General features: G+C 43.6%; 1 protein-coding gene across 2 annotated transcripts in view; it reads right to left on the reverse strand.

The window, feature by feature from the left end:
* LOC119466409 (uncharacterized) overlaps positions 1-12,158 on the reverse strand; it is a 56,881-nt gene extending 44,723 nt beyond the window's left edge. For both annotated transcript variants that reach the window (XM_049657383.1, XM_037726926.2), the window contains exons 1-3: positions 12,056-12,158; positions 7,445-7,612; positions 3,346-3,593 (exon numbers count right to left, since the gene is read on the reverse strand). In XM_049657383.1, coding sequence (XP_049513340.1) covers positions 3,346-3,593; positions 7,445-7,587 — 391 coding nt within the window. In that variant the 5' untranslated portion in view covers positions 7,588-7,612; positions 12,056-12,158. The remainder of the gene's footprint in view (positions 1-3,345; positions 3,594-7,444; positions 7,613-12,055) is intronic.
* Between the last annotated feature and the right edge of the window lie 4,164 nt (positions 12,159-16,322).

Consider the following 16,322-nt stretch of genomic DNA (forward strand, 5'->3'; position numbering starts at 1 on the left):
CTAGATAAAAACTTTTGTAGTTGAAAATTAAAAATCTACTCTCTGCGTTGCCTTCCCAACACAATTAGCTTCATGCTGCAAAAAAAAAAAAATAATAGCTCTAGCTGTCCTAGGTCCAAAGATATTGATGCAGCAAACAAGCAAAGTGACCAAAAACCTTGTTTTGAGAAAAATGAGAAAAAGAAAGGAACTTTATTCAGTGCTACACAGTAAGATCTATTTGCATGTCTATATTCAGAATTAACTAGTAAGCCCTGTAGTAATCGGCTTGCAGCACTTCAAGCTTTATGCATTTAGCTTCATATAAAAAAAAAGAAGTCGTTTGTCGATTACCGGTGCACCGCATTTCGCGTGCAGCAAGATTGTTCACGAGGGTTGGGTTGCATGTTTGGTCGACGCGGAATCAGCGCAGATCGCACAAGAGATGAATATCTTTAACTGCAAAAAATAAAATTGCGGTTTGCCAATTACCGGTGCTCTGCGTGCACAGTGAGACTGTTCACGAGGATCAGCATGTACGTTTGGCCACTGCTCACGCGTGGCATACTCCGCGCCGACGCGGCATCGCTGCAGATTGCGCATGAGATGACAATCTCTAAGGCGAGACTGCTGTGCCGTTTACCTTTGCCCACTGCAGCACCGCAACCTGCGCTTTACACCAGACGGCAGAGCATTTATAGAATTGAGGCTTACGATAACGAAGTGCATCTCCATCGCACCCGAGCCAGCCGCGGCAGCATCAGCTTGAGCGAGAAAATGCGATTTTCACTTGGTAGCCAGCGTTGAAGCAGTCTTGCAGTTTTTCTTGAGTCTTCTTCACCTGCTCCAAATCATCAGGCTGCAGCAGTTAGGCTGGAATGCCTCATAACCGCTTTCATCTGCTAAATCTATTTCGCAATCGCGGGGGGAGGCTTCGGCGGCGCTCGGCACGGGTACCCGCCGTGCCGAGCGTATCTTCCAAACCTACTGCGGTATCTTCCAAAGCTACTGCACACTTTCGAAGTCTAACATCCCTTGTTTCTTCTCCTGTTCGCCGATTTTATGGCTTGTAGCAAACCGAATTTGTCATCGTTTCGTGCTGAGTTTCGCACGCTTGAGCGGCCCGAGTAGACGATGGTGAAGATCCGCCTATGGCATGGTGTGCTTACAGTCATGTGTCTCAGTTGACGAATGAAATTGTGCATCGGGACAACACTTTCAGTGGCTTTTTCTTCGTAGCCATTCAGCGCATAGAATAGCGGTGGCGCGAAAACTAAACGAGAAGAGTGGCTTTTTTAAACAAGACTAAGATGGCTGCGATCAGAAACTTAGAACGGCAACTGTGCATCACGGGAAAAGGCTCTTTTTTCGCGCGTTCATCAGTAAAAATGCAGCTCACCGACATGATACAAAACGTCATTACGACCAAAATATTGGTTCCAGATGCATGAAAATTTCTTAAGATTGCATCAGACACTGTTGAATCCAAAAATAATGTTTAAAAAAAAAACGAGATTTTTCCGCAATTTTTCGTTCTCTAGACCCGTGTCCCCCCTTAAACCAAACTACCGCACCTCGAATGCTACCCCGTGGATCAAGTGTCACTTGCGCTGTTGATACACAGCTTAATGAAGTTGTTGCCCTTTCGACTGTGCTACCAGAGTCAACGTCATCGCCACTCACTGCCTCTTCCACACCGCTCTCAGCAACCATTTGTCCCCATTGTTGCTGAGTAGGACAATGTCATCTGCAAACCGAAGGCTGCTGAGATATTCACCATTGATTCTCACTCCTAAGCCTTACCAGTCCAAGAGCTTGAATACTTCTAAGCATGCCGTGAATAGCATTGTAGAGAGTGCGTCTCCTTGCCTGACCCCTTTCTTGATAGGTAACTTTCTACTTTTCTTGTGGAGAACAAAGGTTGCTGTGCAATCCTTGTAGATATTTGACAATATATTCACGTATACGTATGCATCCTGTACTCCTTGGTTACGTAATGCCTCTATGACTGCTCATATCTCTACTGAATCAAATGCTTTTTCATAATGTATGAAAGCCATATAGAGAGGTTGATTGTACTGCGCAGATTTCTCTATTACCTGATTGATGTCAAGGATATGATCCATCGTAGAATATCCCTTCCTGAAGCCAGCCTGTTCTCTTGGAAATTATCTTATTGAATATTTTATACAATACTGAAAGCAAGCTAATGGGTCTATATTTCTTCAGTTCTTTAACGTCTCCCTTCTTATGGATGAGTAAAATGTTGGCGTTCTTCCAGCTCTCTGGTACATTTGGAAGTCGTGAGGCATTGCGTATAAAGAGCCGCAAGCTTTTTAAGCACGATGTCTCCTTCATCTTTGATTATTCCATCTTCTCCAGGAGCTTTTCCACTTTACCATGTTTTGCAAGGCCCTTCTAACTTCATCGCTAGTTATAGAAGGAGCCTCTGTATCCTGTTTCTCACTACTTCGAATGAACATAGCTTGGCTGCTCTAGGCACTGTACAGGTCAGTATAGAATTCTTCCGCTGCTTTTATTATGTCATCGAAATTGCTGATGATATTACCCTGCTTATCTTTCAGAGCACACATCTTGCCTTCTCCTATGCTATGTTTTCTTCTCACTGATTTAATGCTGCGTCCATATTTTACAGCTTGGTCAATCGTTTCCACGTTATAATTTTGAATATCCCTTACTTTCTTCTTGTTGATCAGTTTTGACAGTTCAGCGAATTCTATGTGATCTCTCAAGTTTTCCACTTTCACATTTTGTTCTTTCTTTATAATGTCCTTTGTTACTTGGGAGACCTTGCCTGCTGGTTGCCTTGGTGCCTTACCTCCCACTTCAATTGCTGCTTCTGAGATCAGCCTAGTTACGGTTTAATTCATTATCTCTATGTTGTCTTCGTCTTCCTGTTCTAAAGCAGCATATTTGTTTGCGAGCACCAGCCTGAATTGGTCTGCTCTTACCCTTACTGCGTCTAGGTTGGCCTGTTTCTTCTTGACTAAATTTATTCTTTCTCCTAGATTATTAAACATGGAACAAGCACCCGTATTATAATAATTCACAATTTTATTTCACAAACACTACTTTTACGATTTCCATGTGCAGCTGTAACAGCGTTGGAAGAGCTCGATGCTAATGTGAGCATGGAACCTTATACTAAAAGGCCTCTGCTCCCAAGTTTAGGTGTCCCTATTCCAGAACACCCATCTATGCATGCTCATGCACATCCACTAATTGTTATTACCTGGAAAAGTGCAGCAGAGCAAGGTGCATTACATTACTCTTTCAAATAAGGCAGCACCGCAGACAAGTGACCATCGTCAGTGAAATTAACGTAGTCGTGACTACACCACTTACCACTTTCCTGCCCATTTTCTCCTTGAGTTCCATGCGATGGCAAAAGTGAAGTGTTGGCGACATCATCCCTCAGTTGCTGTGCCACACGTAGCTCGGCGGCAGCGGACGCTGGTGCCTTCCCCAGCACTGTCATCGTCCCACTTTCTTTTCTCGGCTTTTTCCTAGGGTCGTAGCCGGCCTTACGGGCCATGTCGGACACTTGTCCCATCAACTGCCACAGCTCGGCATACTGCTCCTTTGTTCCAGACCTGGTAGCACAAAGTACAAGCCGGGAGCTTAGCTGGGGTCATGGAACCACGCACGCTTATGAAAAGCCTTGTTCCACGTGAAATCATAGGCTATTATACACAAAACCACTTACTTGCAGAAGTTCGCACATCCTTCTTGTCGGCACATCCCATGAGGAGTTCAACTTGCACTCTGAAGGACCGTAGCACAAGTTTATGATTTACAGCGTCGATGACATTCTTTAAAATGTGATGTAGGAGTGCTGAAACAGATTGGCTGCTATAACCTCACTCAAAAGACACAAATCCTTATCGATCCTGAAGAAATTTCAGGACTTGCTTTTTGGTTGCAGAGTTACTAGGTCCCAGTGCAGATGATCGGACCCACGGCGGTGAAGGCAGCCATTTTATATTTTCGTCTTTCTCGTACACCATAGCTCCGCATTCTGCTCGAGCAATTCTGCAGCCGAATGAAGGCGCCCACCTATTGAGGGCGTGGCACGATTGCATCCCTGCTCGATGGCTGAGCGAAGCGGAGAGCCAGATAGGTATGTTCAGCTAAACTGTAATTTACTCACCAAAGGTCAAGACAAAGCAAACAATGCGTACTGTTGTGGGCTGCAATTGTAGCTAACCAACTCTCAAAGCTAGTGCCTGGTATGGCATGTTCGCTACGAACGTCTGTTGTGACTAGCTTCCATTAAAATCAGCGGTTTTTCTGCCTCACTTCCCAGAGAAGCATGACATCAACATCCACTATAAATTGACACTGCTACATTCAACACCTAGGGCTCTATTCTTGGAATTTCAAGTTTCTTCAAGGCATGATGTAGACACAATGCATACAAAATGACCCTAATAGCAAGTGCAAGCTCCCAATTTGCTTTCGCAACATGATGCAACTTGATATATTGTCGAACAAACTGAAATGGAAACAATGAGCTTAATATTCTTGACAAAGCAAAAGTTTTCCGCCTCTAAAAATAAGGCAGCTACCTCAAAGAGTATGAGTATTCCATCAGAAATGCCCCTCACATTATTTGCTTTGCATAAGCCATCATCATCTGCTACATTGGCCAGGATGCATGTCTCTCAGAAATGGGATAAGTCGCTATAGATGGGCACCAGCCTGCTTGTTTTCCAATCCGGATAGCATAAGCAACCAGTGGTAACCAGCACACAGTCTAGGCTGTGTTATCACTATCTTGTCAAATGGAACTCAGACTAAGCTGGCTGAGAACTGATCAAATATCAATCACTGATAGCAATGTGTGTGCCACAAGTGGTTGCTTGCATGGTGTTGAATGCCAGCGTTGCATCTCTCCTTCACTGCCTAGCCACACCATGTGATCATGCACGTAATAACATGTGATGAAACATCAAGGCACCACCTTGCTTGATTTTTTTTTTCATGATTAAAAAAAAAAAACATCGTTGTCAAGGGTTTTATATGATGTGAAAAGTTATTAATTTTTTTTACAATACAAACTGCACACAAAGAAAGTTTAAAATGTCACAAAAGACTTGCATAGCTCAGCCAATATTATTTCAAGTGAACATTTTGTTTAAATGATGGCTCTAAACACAAATGCAAGCACCATCCGAGAGTGATGCAAACGCTACGAGTACGAATTATGAACAAAAATATTTCATGGCCCCAAACGTGGAAAATGCACCGATACACATGCGCTTGGCTGCCATTACATATGGCCACTCATTAGTTTTCCCCAGGCTTGTCGCACTGCAAATTATGCCAGAAATTCTCTGCAACGACGACTCAGCGCATCACGCAACATCAAATTGTCGACAAAACGGCATTCCCTGTGACAATACTCATGTGATATTGCCTCAGCTAATCAACAAGATAACATGACAACTATCTCAGAATGCCACTAGGTATTCATGCAAGTGCCAATACCTACATTGCAGGGGTTTCTGCATGCTACCGTTCACTATGTTTCTAAGTGCTAACATCCCAATATAGCTGTCAAGGACCAAAATAACTTTCTTTAAAAGAAAGTGTGGAGCTTTACGTTATGTATCGTCAACATCAAGAAAGCGCCAAAACGTGTTTTGCAAATGTTCCGCTTCCCAGCATAAATTTCGGAACATGTGAACTCTCCACCATTAATCAGAGCCTCAACTTGACGGATAATGGTGGCCCTAGCTGATGCTGTAGGTTGCGTATCTGCTTCCATGATGAGCTATCATCATCATCAGCTATTTTTATGTCCACTGCAGAATGAATGCCACTCCCTGCAATCTCCACTTACCCCTATCTTGCGCTAGCCGATTCCAACTTGCACCTGCAAATTTCCTAATTTCGTCACCCAACCTAATTTTCTACCATCCTCAACTGTACTTCCATTCCCTTGTCACCCATTCTGCAACTAATGGTCCATCCGGTTACCTGCCCTACGCCTTACATGGCCTGCCCAGCTCCATTTCTTCCTCTTAATGTCAACTAGAATATTTGTCAACATTTTTCGTTCTATCGCTCCTTGCACAGCCCTTAACTTGTCCTCTAACCTTTTTTTACCTCCAAGTTCCTGCCCCATATGTTAGCACCAGTAGAACGCAATGATTGCCTACTTTTTTTTCAATGACAGTGGTGAGCTCCCAGTCAGAATTTGGCCATGCCTGCCGTGTGCACTCCAACCTAATTTTATTCTTCTGTAAATTTGCTTCATAATCAAGGTCCCCTATGAGTAATTGACCTAGATTAATGTACTCCTGCACAGACTCTAGGGGCTGACTGGCGATCGTGAATTTTTGTTCCCTTGCCAGGCTATTGAGCAGTACCTTTGTCTTCTGCATATTGATCTTCAACCTCACTCGTACACTTTCTTGGTTAAGGTCCTCAATTATTTGTCACAATGCATCCCGAGTGTTGCCAAACAGGACAATGTCATCTGTGAAACAAAGTTTGTGTAGTCCTACCTCTGTTTTTCCACTATATGAACAAAGAATTTTATTGTTAAATGTGACTCATTATGGTACTACTTAAAAGAAAAAACAAGATCCATGTAATGTTGGAATCCACATGATGCAAAGGTTGCTTAAGTTAGCAAGGTAGCAGAAGCAGTGGATAACATGGGCACAGGCTCGTCAGCTGCAGCTGGTAGCTGTGTGCATAACGAGGACGAAGGTGACAAATGATGCTTGTCGAGGGAAGAACTTTTGACGGGAGGAAAGGTGTACACACGGATCAGTACAACAGATCTCTAAATACATTACGGCTTCTATACCGATGGTGCAACAGTGGAACATACCCAATCTAGGTGTTAGTCAAAAATGGGCACACACCCAGTGGCATGAACCTGGTGACCCAAGTTGGCTAGTGAGCCGGATAGCAGCCAGGAGCAAGCTGAGCATTCGGGCACATAGCCAGTGGTCCAAAGCTACTAAGTGAAACAACAGCCAGCACATGCCCAGGAAGCCAAATTGTCTATATTGCTACGTGCTATTTGAAGAAGATGATGTGGACACTTGGATTTATTGGGACAAACGCATAAGCAGTTGCTGGCTGATGCGAGGACGTACCTTCCCGTCGAAAGTCATTGACGATATCCTGCGCTGCTACTCCATGCAGCACAGAATCACCACTTTATACCATCCTCAGACGAACGGGCTCACTGAGTGCTTGAATCATGAATATATCCACAAATATATACATAACAACTTGGCTACATAGATGTCCATCGAGAAAACAATGACAAACGCCAGGGAAAAGGCAAAGAAAGTTATAAAATTAGCTCTTAAGTGGGTTAACACTGTACGGCTTGGTTTAAGAAATGTTCCCTTCTCTCTCATGCATGGGTACAAGACAGCCTCTGTACAAATGGGTACGTGACAAGGCGATGAGTACAGACCTCTTGAAGGCCACGGTATTCTCCTCGAGGGTCTGTCCGTCGCCTGCCCCAATGGCAACGGAGGCTCTTGCACCTTCCTCCATATTGGCTTCACCAAGGCGCTGGATATCTGCCACCGTTCTCACTGACGTTGCGTCTGCCATCACCACGCCTTGACACTCAGCCTCACTGCATTTGAAGTCATTTCAATGCTGAAGTATCACCTAATGCGTGCAGCCTTCCCTTGGCATAGGAAATAAAATGACATTACCACTGTTGCCATTCACACAGCTCATCACATTAGTCATGCATTACGGGTTACTCGTGCCCCGAGCCCTCAACAAAGCATTCTGTGCTTCTTCTTTTTCCCAAGGCAGCCAAACATTGGCAAGGCCTTCTCCCTGACATTGGTCTTATCACCTGCCCTTCAATCTCCTTCAAGTGTGACAAGTCATAAATAAGAATGGAACGCTGGGTGAGCTGGAACAGATTTGTGAGTTACAGCACAAAAGGACGAAGACGGGCGAAACGAAGGTACGACACTAGCACTCATGTGGTCCTTTCCCCTTGCTTGTCTCCGTCCTTTTGCGCTGTAAATCACGGAGTAACAAATCATCTTTCACATTAAATGGACTGACAACTGGCCAGAATGTGTTGTGAGATGTTGAGAATGAAATGACCTTGATTTATATTGATAGAATCCAGCACGCTGTTCGCGAGTTAAGTAGGAATTATAATGTTAAATTGGCAAAGAAAGTCTCAAGAACCAGTAAATGGCACAAACTGGCGGTGAAGCCTTGGTACTTCGGATGTAATATACGAGATTACTGCACATAAGTCAGCTGTTATTAAAGGAGCCATGATGCCAAACTTTCGAGTTTAAATTAAGCATTGAATGTTAAAACCGTACACATCCCACAGCAAAGCTGGCAAAATCTGAATAGGTAAATAGAAAATTTGTATTTGAATTTTTTAATGTTTTGCAGCTGAACCATAAGGCAGTCTGGTGACACTGAGTGGTGATGAAATGAGTGGGCACCCCAGAAAATGGGAGTGCCCACTCACTATTGTAAAAATAATTGAACGCTTCGGAAAACATGAACCACAGGAACATCGGCTTGATAAACAAAATATTACTTTCTCAAAGCTAGGACTGCACTTGTCGTCTGACTCCCAACAATGCCGGCGTATAATCACTATCGCACTAGCTTATCATTTCCAGCATGCTTCCAGTGAACAACTACATCCTCTCTGCAGATACAAAAATTCCAATGAAAAAGGTTCCACGGAGCTTTCTGCATTACCACTGAATGACTCAACAATCTAATTAAGCTTTCCATTGCAATAATAAAAAATAGTCATAAAATTGCTTGTTAGTCCCTTTAAAGCCACGAAACAATTTTTTTCCATATTTCTGTAACCTACCCCCTATGTAATACTATTGCGTGGGGTTTCGGATAATTTGTGAAATGAAAAAAAAAAACTTATCTAGCCTCAAGCTATGAGCTGCAGTTCTTTTTTTGCCAGAGAGCAATTTGATTTCTTGTGAGAAGAGCACAGATATCGTAAACAATGCGGGAATTCTAAATAAATGTAAAACTAACAAGCAGAAAGACGGGCAGAAAAACTTCGGAAAATGCTGGATTCATTATTACGCAGACTTTGCCGAGATTATTTTCAATGGCTTTTTTTTTTGCCTCTTAGCAGTCGCTGTAATTTCCAATGCTCACATTATTTTTGAAGTCAGTAAGTGCTGTTGAAACTAAGCATGTGTTCATTTTCTTGTTTGCTTTGGATGTTCAGAAGAGCAAAAAGAAAACATAAGAATTGCAGCAGACAATCAAATGCAGCAGAGGCAAATGTTGAGGCAATGCCAGCACATTCCACGGCGCTCTACTTTGAGCAAAAGCTTTTCGGTCCTATTTTTAAAGGGCCCCTTACCAGGTTTGGTCAATTTTTAACAATCCAGCGCAGTGTACACATGACGCGCTGACAATCGTGTTTGCAATATGTTATAGTACTGCGCACCCTCAAAAACAGCTGAAATTTCAAACCATTAGCCGTGTTCCTTCTCCCTCATGAGCACCCGCTCCCAGCCAGAGTCATAATCACATGCACAAATGTCTTTTCTCAGTGCTTGTTTCGCACTCGCCATGACTAATCATACAACATGGAAGGCGTAACGCTGCAAGAAAGGAGGCGGAGCTCAACGCCGCAGTGTGTCACTCGGCTCTGTATGGAAGAAGGCTGGAAAGGAGCACTGCTTGGGAGCGCTATTAGAGGTAGAGGGTGTGAGCGTCTCCAGCAGCAGTGACGCCTCTGGCCGGTACGGTAGCACGACAGTTAGTTTCTTCTATCTCCTTCAATCCTGAACCTATTCGAAAAATTGTTTCCGTAAAACGCTTCTTAGATGGTGCTTTACAGCTTCCAGTGCATAACCAAAATCTGCAACGGGGCCTGGTAGAGGCCCTTTAATAGGATGCTTGATCTGAGGAGCTCCTCCTATACACGTGTACTACAGGAACAGAAATATCATTCCTTAGCATCAAATTCGATTTGGTTATTTGGCATTTATAAGCAACATTAGGAAGTACATATTTTATTTAGATCATGAATTTTTTTTTTACAGAACACGTTGGATATCATTAAAAAAAATAACACTGGAGAATCAAACTCCATAACTTGGCAAATTAAACAGATATGAAAATTTTAAGAATGAACTGCACATATTAGACACTTAAAATGGACAAAATATATGCACCACGCAACGCTGAGAAATATGTGACTAAAGTGTGAGTTAGAGGACTTATGCAAGAACCTTAGAAACATTGCATCAACTTCATGTACGCCATAAACTCTTATATAAATCACCTTCATCCGGCTTCAGGTGTCCTTCCAGGCAGCTTATACAGAACTACAATATCTGTTTCTTGGTGCTGCGTACATGGATTTATAAACAGTTTTTCAACGTTATTTAAACTTAACAATTTTTGACAGTTTTTCAATTACGAGGCCTTAAATAAAATATATATCCACCTTCTACAGTCAGTACAATTCAGTTGTCTCTCTTACAACAAATTTCATTCAAATTCATTTGGCAGTTGTCTAGTGAGAGCATTTCTGCATTTAACATTATCTGAATAGCGGAAATCGAAGTCGAGGTAAGGCCTCCTCATAATGTGCCTGCTAGACAAGTACACTCTAAAGAAAGTTTGCACCCATTGGGACTTATCCTGTCCCCAAACAACATTCATCTAAATTGTGTGCCTTTCGTTTGATAACACTGCGCAATTGGTACTTCCTGGTCTCATATGGCATGTTCATTATCAGCGTGACGTAGCATTCTTGACAGGAAAGTAGCGAGCACAGAGTTTTCAAGAAAGGAAACGCCAGCAAAACAGATGACAATTATTATTTAGAGGCAAAATACGCCACAGGGAGCGTAAACATTAATTTTTTTAGAGTATAAGGGAATGTAGCTCCAATCCTCCCGATGTGCAGGATTACAAAGTCAGGCTGTTGCAACAGAACCAGCTGCACATATGCACTGCCAGCATAAACTGAAACTCAAACAACAATTAAATTATCAGATTAATGCCTAACTACATGGAATGATGAACAGTGGTTGAACAAGGAATGACGCTGATGATGTTTCACCAAAGGGACTTGTCTGCATCAAGGCCCTGACGAAAACAAGTCCCCCGTAACGTCGGCTCCAGTGAAATTCCTTCTTGGACCACCCTTCATCATTTCAAGCCTCCGCATTCTGTGAACTGCTGTCTTGTTTAGATAATTACACGAAAGTGCAATGTGTACTCACTCTGTAGCCGGTTTCTAAGCATGCAGAAGTCTCAAGTGAACGCTTTGGAGTCTGAATTAAGCTTAAGCTAGTGTTACAAATCCTAATGAATCAGAAACCGCATTGCAGTAGTTTCGGAACTTGTGTAAACAGAAAGCTGGTGGCACCTGTTATATAAGATGAGGCAGGGCGTGGGAGTGAATGCAGGGGGGATTTCTGTAAGAGCCAACCTAACGGGGCCTGGACTAAGGGCCCCAACCACATTAATCATTTCACGTTATAATAAAGTTTATTTCTTCTTCCATTTCGGCCGCCAATGATTGGCTGGAACTGTACGAGCGAGGAGATCGCACCGGCAGCCAAGCGCCAGCCTGACACCTCCTCGCTCGCACGGCTCCAAACGATCACCGGACAGCCCGAAATTCACAGAATAATAAAGCCGCCGACTACGAGCGAGACAACCTGTAGGAATGCGATGCGCGCGCCCATGTGATCGATGGCGAAAAACGAACCTATGTGCCTATCACGGTTCAAGCACCGTCGTGTCTCGTAGCGCTATCATAGAGACGGTTGCTTTTCTTCAACCATCGATTAAGGAGTAAAAGAACAGCGATGAACGAAATGTGTCATGGGGAAAGACGCAACCGCGACGCTGTCATTCTGCATGCTACGACCAGAGAACACAACTTCGTGGCCGCTCAGAGGTCAAAGCTCGGAACTCTAGAGTAAGGTAACGAAACAACAGTAGGTACGATAGCAGGCATTTATAGATCAGCTATCTGTATGACGATAATTACAAACTGTTTATTAAGGAAAGTTGAAAAGTTACTCACAGGCAATGAATCCGAGATAGGCACTTCGCGCGCGCACGTGTGGAAATACCAAAAAGAAACAAACGTTGGCAAGGTTGGGCGGTGGTTGGCCAGAAATGAACTATGACGTTTATGACGTCACTTACATAAAGTTAAATAAAATAATCTAAAATAATATTATTACTGTTTCCTACGTTATGAAATTTCCAGAATATACGCAGATGCTTTGGTTTACTAATGCATTTTAAAATCGAAAGTGACTGTCAGAGACTCGCATGCGGGAGCGCGCGGATCACGCAGTTTGTGATTTCGAAGTTGAAGACCCTGACTAGGGTGGCTACCCTGACAACCACTTTTATGGTTCCCGTTTTTTTTTTTTTTTTTTTTAGTTCAACGGAAAGCTTACTGGTCTGAGTGTCCAATCATACAGTGTTAACGCGGAAAACGCCGTGAAAAATTTTTATCTGAATTTTCCGATATGCACTGAGGATGTAGTCGTGCTAGTGTGTACTAGACAATGGTTGAGTGGGCCTAACGGCGCTCTGCCGCTGAGGCGCCGCGTGTGGAAAAATAGTGCGAGGGCGCTGCGAGCGAACTGGATTGGGGCGGAGACGCGCTCCGCGGCATATTCTACGTACTTTCGCTGCGGGCGCCGAGGCCGATTGCGCATAGTACGCTCTTAAAATAGCGCTTTATTTCAACTGCAAATATATGTTTAAACCATTTTTCCGAACATATATATTTGAGGCATGGATTATACAACGCGACGTCTTCAATTTTGCTGTCGTTGTCAAGCGCGTCGTCTGCTAGCGAGCGCGCGTTCGCTACGCGGACGCTGGCGGACGCCCAGTTTTTCTCTCAGAACCTCTGTGCAGTACATTTTTAAATGGTTTAGTTGCTTCGGTGCGCCCATGACTCTTGACGGCCGGTGCCAAATATAGTTTTAGCCAGGTGAACTGCTGTTTTTACCACTGTCCTCTAAAAGTAACTGGTATCTCCGCACCATGAAGGCTACGTAAGAAGGCTACGTATGAAGGCTACGTATTATTGATATCTTGTCGTTTTACACGCGCTTCTTGTTGGTGGATATTGATCAGGGCCAATGATCTAAGAAAACATTATTAGAGTGAAATAAACCAGATTTATTAACTGCGTGGCGCGAAGAAGGACCAATGTATTTCTAGGTAATTAAATCAAAGGGTACATAGACATATATATTTACGATATATATAGGTAAGGGAAGAAATAACAAATATTCTAAATGCAATAATTGAAATGACAAAGTGAGAACTCGCGACCGGAATAAGCGCACGTGTTTGCAGTAACAAACACACTTATTAGTGAATACTGGAAATAAAACTCTCATTCGCAACAATACTATTTATAGCAGGCAAAACCATCTTTCATATGTATATATATATATATATATATATATATATATATATATTGTGTGTCTGTGTGTGTGTGTGTGTGCAAGTGTCATTGATATACTGTACGACGCTGAATAGTCATTTCCGTTCGAATGTAACGCATGACAACACTATTGAAAGCTCAAAGGTGAGTGACTGCATGCAAGTGAGGACTGTTATTCCGAATGATTTTGCTGCCGGAGAGTCGTGGCTGTTGCGTAGAGGCGCAGTTCCTCAGAGAATTAACAGACGGGTGTTAATAAGTCCTGATTAACAAGTTCCTAGCTCTCATTCAATATAAACGCCCCATTTTGGGGCAGCCTGTAAATCTGCTAACTTGATTCAGACAAGGAAAACTTAGTTTGACAGTCTCACCATGTTTGCAACCCATTAAAACTGGGTGCCCCATATGGTAAGTACACTTATCTTCTTCAACGAACGCAACAGATCTGCACATATCTCTGCGTGTATGTGAGACATGCCGTTCCTTCAATTGTTTCATTAGAGTCGTTATGATAGTGCACCGGATAACTGAACGCAGCCGTTTATGATATACGAGCTGCAGAGTTGAGCGGTCATACATTTGGGAACGGCATTACCTTTATGCATGCATGCATAAATGTAATGCCGTTCCCAAATGTATGACCGCTCAACTCTGCAGCTTCTATATTATAAACATGAAATATAGGATAAGCGTAACATGTTTTTCTCGGAAATCAGACTCGAGAATAATTTATGTTGTTTACAGCCCCAGAAATAAGCCGAAGAACGCAGCCACCTGCTTTTTTCTTTTTTTAATATAAGCAAATTCTTCGGTTTTACGTGAGAAAACCACGATATGATTATGAGGCGCCCGGTTTAGTTTTTGCCACCTGGGGTTCTTTAAAGCGCACCTAAATCGAAGTACACGAGTCTTTTTTCGTTTCGTTCCCACCTGGATTGAACCCGCGAGTTTCAGTTTAGCAGCGCAAAGCCGTATCCACGATATAGGCACTAATTAGGCTACCGCGCAGGCTTTCTTTCTTTCTTTTTTCTTTTCTGAAGTATCGACTGGAAACAAAAAAATTCCACGTACGGCTTACGGCCAAAGATTAGCATATAGAATGGCTAACTATAAAACCGTTTTCGGCGCTCGAGGTCGACCTCGAGCGCCGATACGACTGCAATAAATAACCCCGTACCAATTACTCCGCATTCTGTTACGCGAGAAAGGCGGAAACTTGAATGGAATGTTGTACTGCAGTTTACTCTTTTTTTAATATATATCAATGCTTCCCGTAAATCTAAGTACAAGGCGCCGTATGGGGCAGATATGCTTTACTTGTTTGAAGCGGCAAGCAGGAAGGTTACATATGTTGCTTCGTCTGCGTTTCGGAAGACCTACTGATAGGAAACTATATGCGTAACAATACACACGAGAGATACATGCTGCTTGAAGAACGAGAAAAGTATTTTTTCTCCAAAGGGAACCGTACAATAACATAGTAGAATGAAAGCCGACACTGCGGCCGCAATGCACGCGCAATCATCGAGCGGCATTAGAAAATAATAAAAAATAAATAAATAAAAGAAAGAAAGAAAAGGAATTTATTCTTAAGGCATAACTACATGTCATATGCAATTATGAACCCCATTTGATTGGTCTGAACGCAAATACCAGCGCGCGAAGTTGTACGAATGACCCTGCCGAGCAGTATCGCCAGCAGTTTCCAACGGCGCGACCTTGATGCGGCCCCATCCACTTCGACCGCAGCGCCGCCCCAGTATTTTTCCACGTCGGGCGCCTCACTGCAGAGCATGCGCCGCCCCAGCCGCTCGTCCCACTCGACCATATTCTATTCTAGAACACTCTAGTCGTGCTGAAGAAACATGCTGGGGAGGCGTGCGTCTAAATGTCGTACAAACATGAAATCCCTCACGTGACTCGATCCTATGCACCTAGGGACACGATCATTTAGGGACTTTTGAGAAGGCGCGATGGTGGCGCCAAGCGACGACGGCATGGGATGGCGTGTTCGTTCTCGGCGTGATCGTTCTCTGGCCCGCGCCGACCGCGCGTTGTTCAACATTGCGTGTGTGACTGTGCTTGCGTTGCTTGTGTATTGGTTGTAGGTTCTGTGTTACTTGGCGGAAAGCCGTGAGTAGTGCTTGTGTGGCAGTGCGGCTTTGGCCTCGGTGAGCTCTGGCAATACAGAACCTGCGTTATGTGATCCGTGTTCCTTGACAATGCGGAGGTAGTGACGATTGAAATGTCGAAGTGGCGTCGCCGTCTCCGCCTTTGCATAACGGACGTCGAAGGATGTGCTGCTCTCTACAAGTCACAAAAATGTGACTGCGTCGACCGCCCACGGTTCAGCGCTGAATGTGTGGTTTGAGTACTGTGCTTGAAACGAGTGGTGCAGCTGTGGTGCCCTAATTTCGCACAATTGAGACGCGTGCTTTTGTGCAAAAAGGGCAACAAATCGTATCTTAACCCGCTGAGACGATGCTACAATGTCAACAATGCCGTGCATGTTTATTATGATGGTAGTCTCTACAGCAAGCAAGCGTGCACTGCAGCTATGCTGTGAATATAGCCTGAACTCGATTGTGGCGTTTGCAGAACCCTTATGTTTGTTTCTGCTTTCAAACAAGCTGTATGTTGTTAGGATTATCACTCACTGCTCACATGAGACATGGGAGTCCATCGTGTGGGTTGGGGCTCAGCACGAATGTGTGGTGAGGGGGTGTGGAGTTGGTGGCTGTGTCAGGTGCCTCACTGAATTTTGTCATTGGAATAAGCTCAATGTAGAGGACACACCGTATACCTGATGGCTCACTTTCACGGATATTACCGTACTGGCATGAATATGCCTTTTTTCCTTGAAATTTCCAGCCTC

The sequence above is a fragment of the Dermacentor silvarum genome, chromosome 10 (genome assembly GCF_013339745.2).
Source record: "Dermacentor silvarum isolate Dsil-2018 chromosome 10, BIME_Dsil_1.4, whole genome shotgun sequence".
NCBI lineage: Eukaryota > Metazoa > Arthropoda > Arachnida > Ixodida > Ixodidae > Dermacentor > Dermacentor silvarum.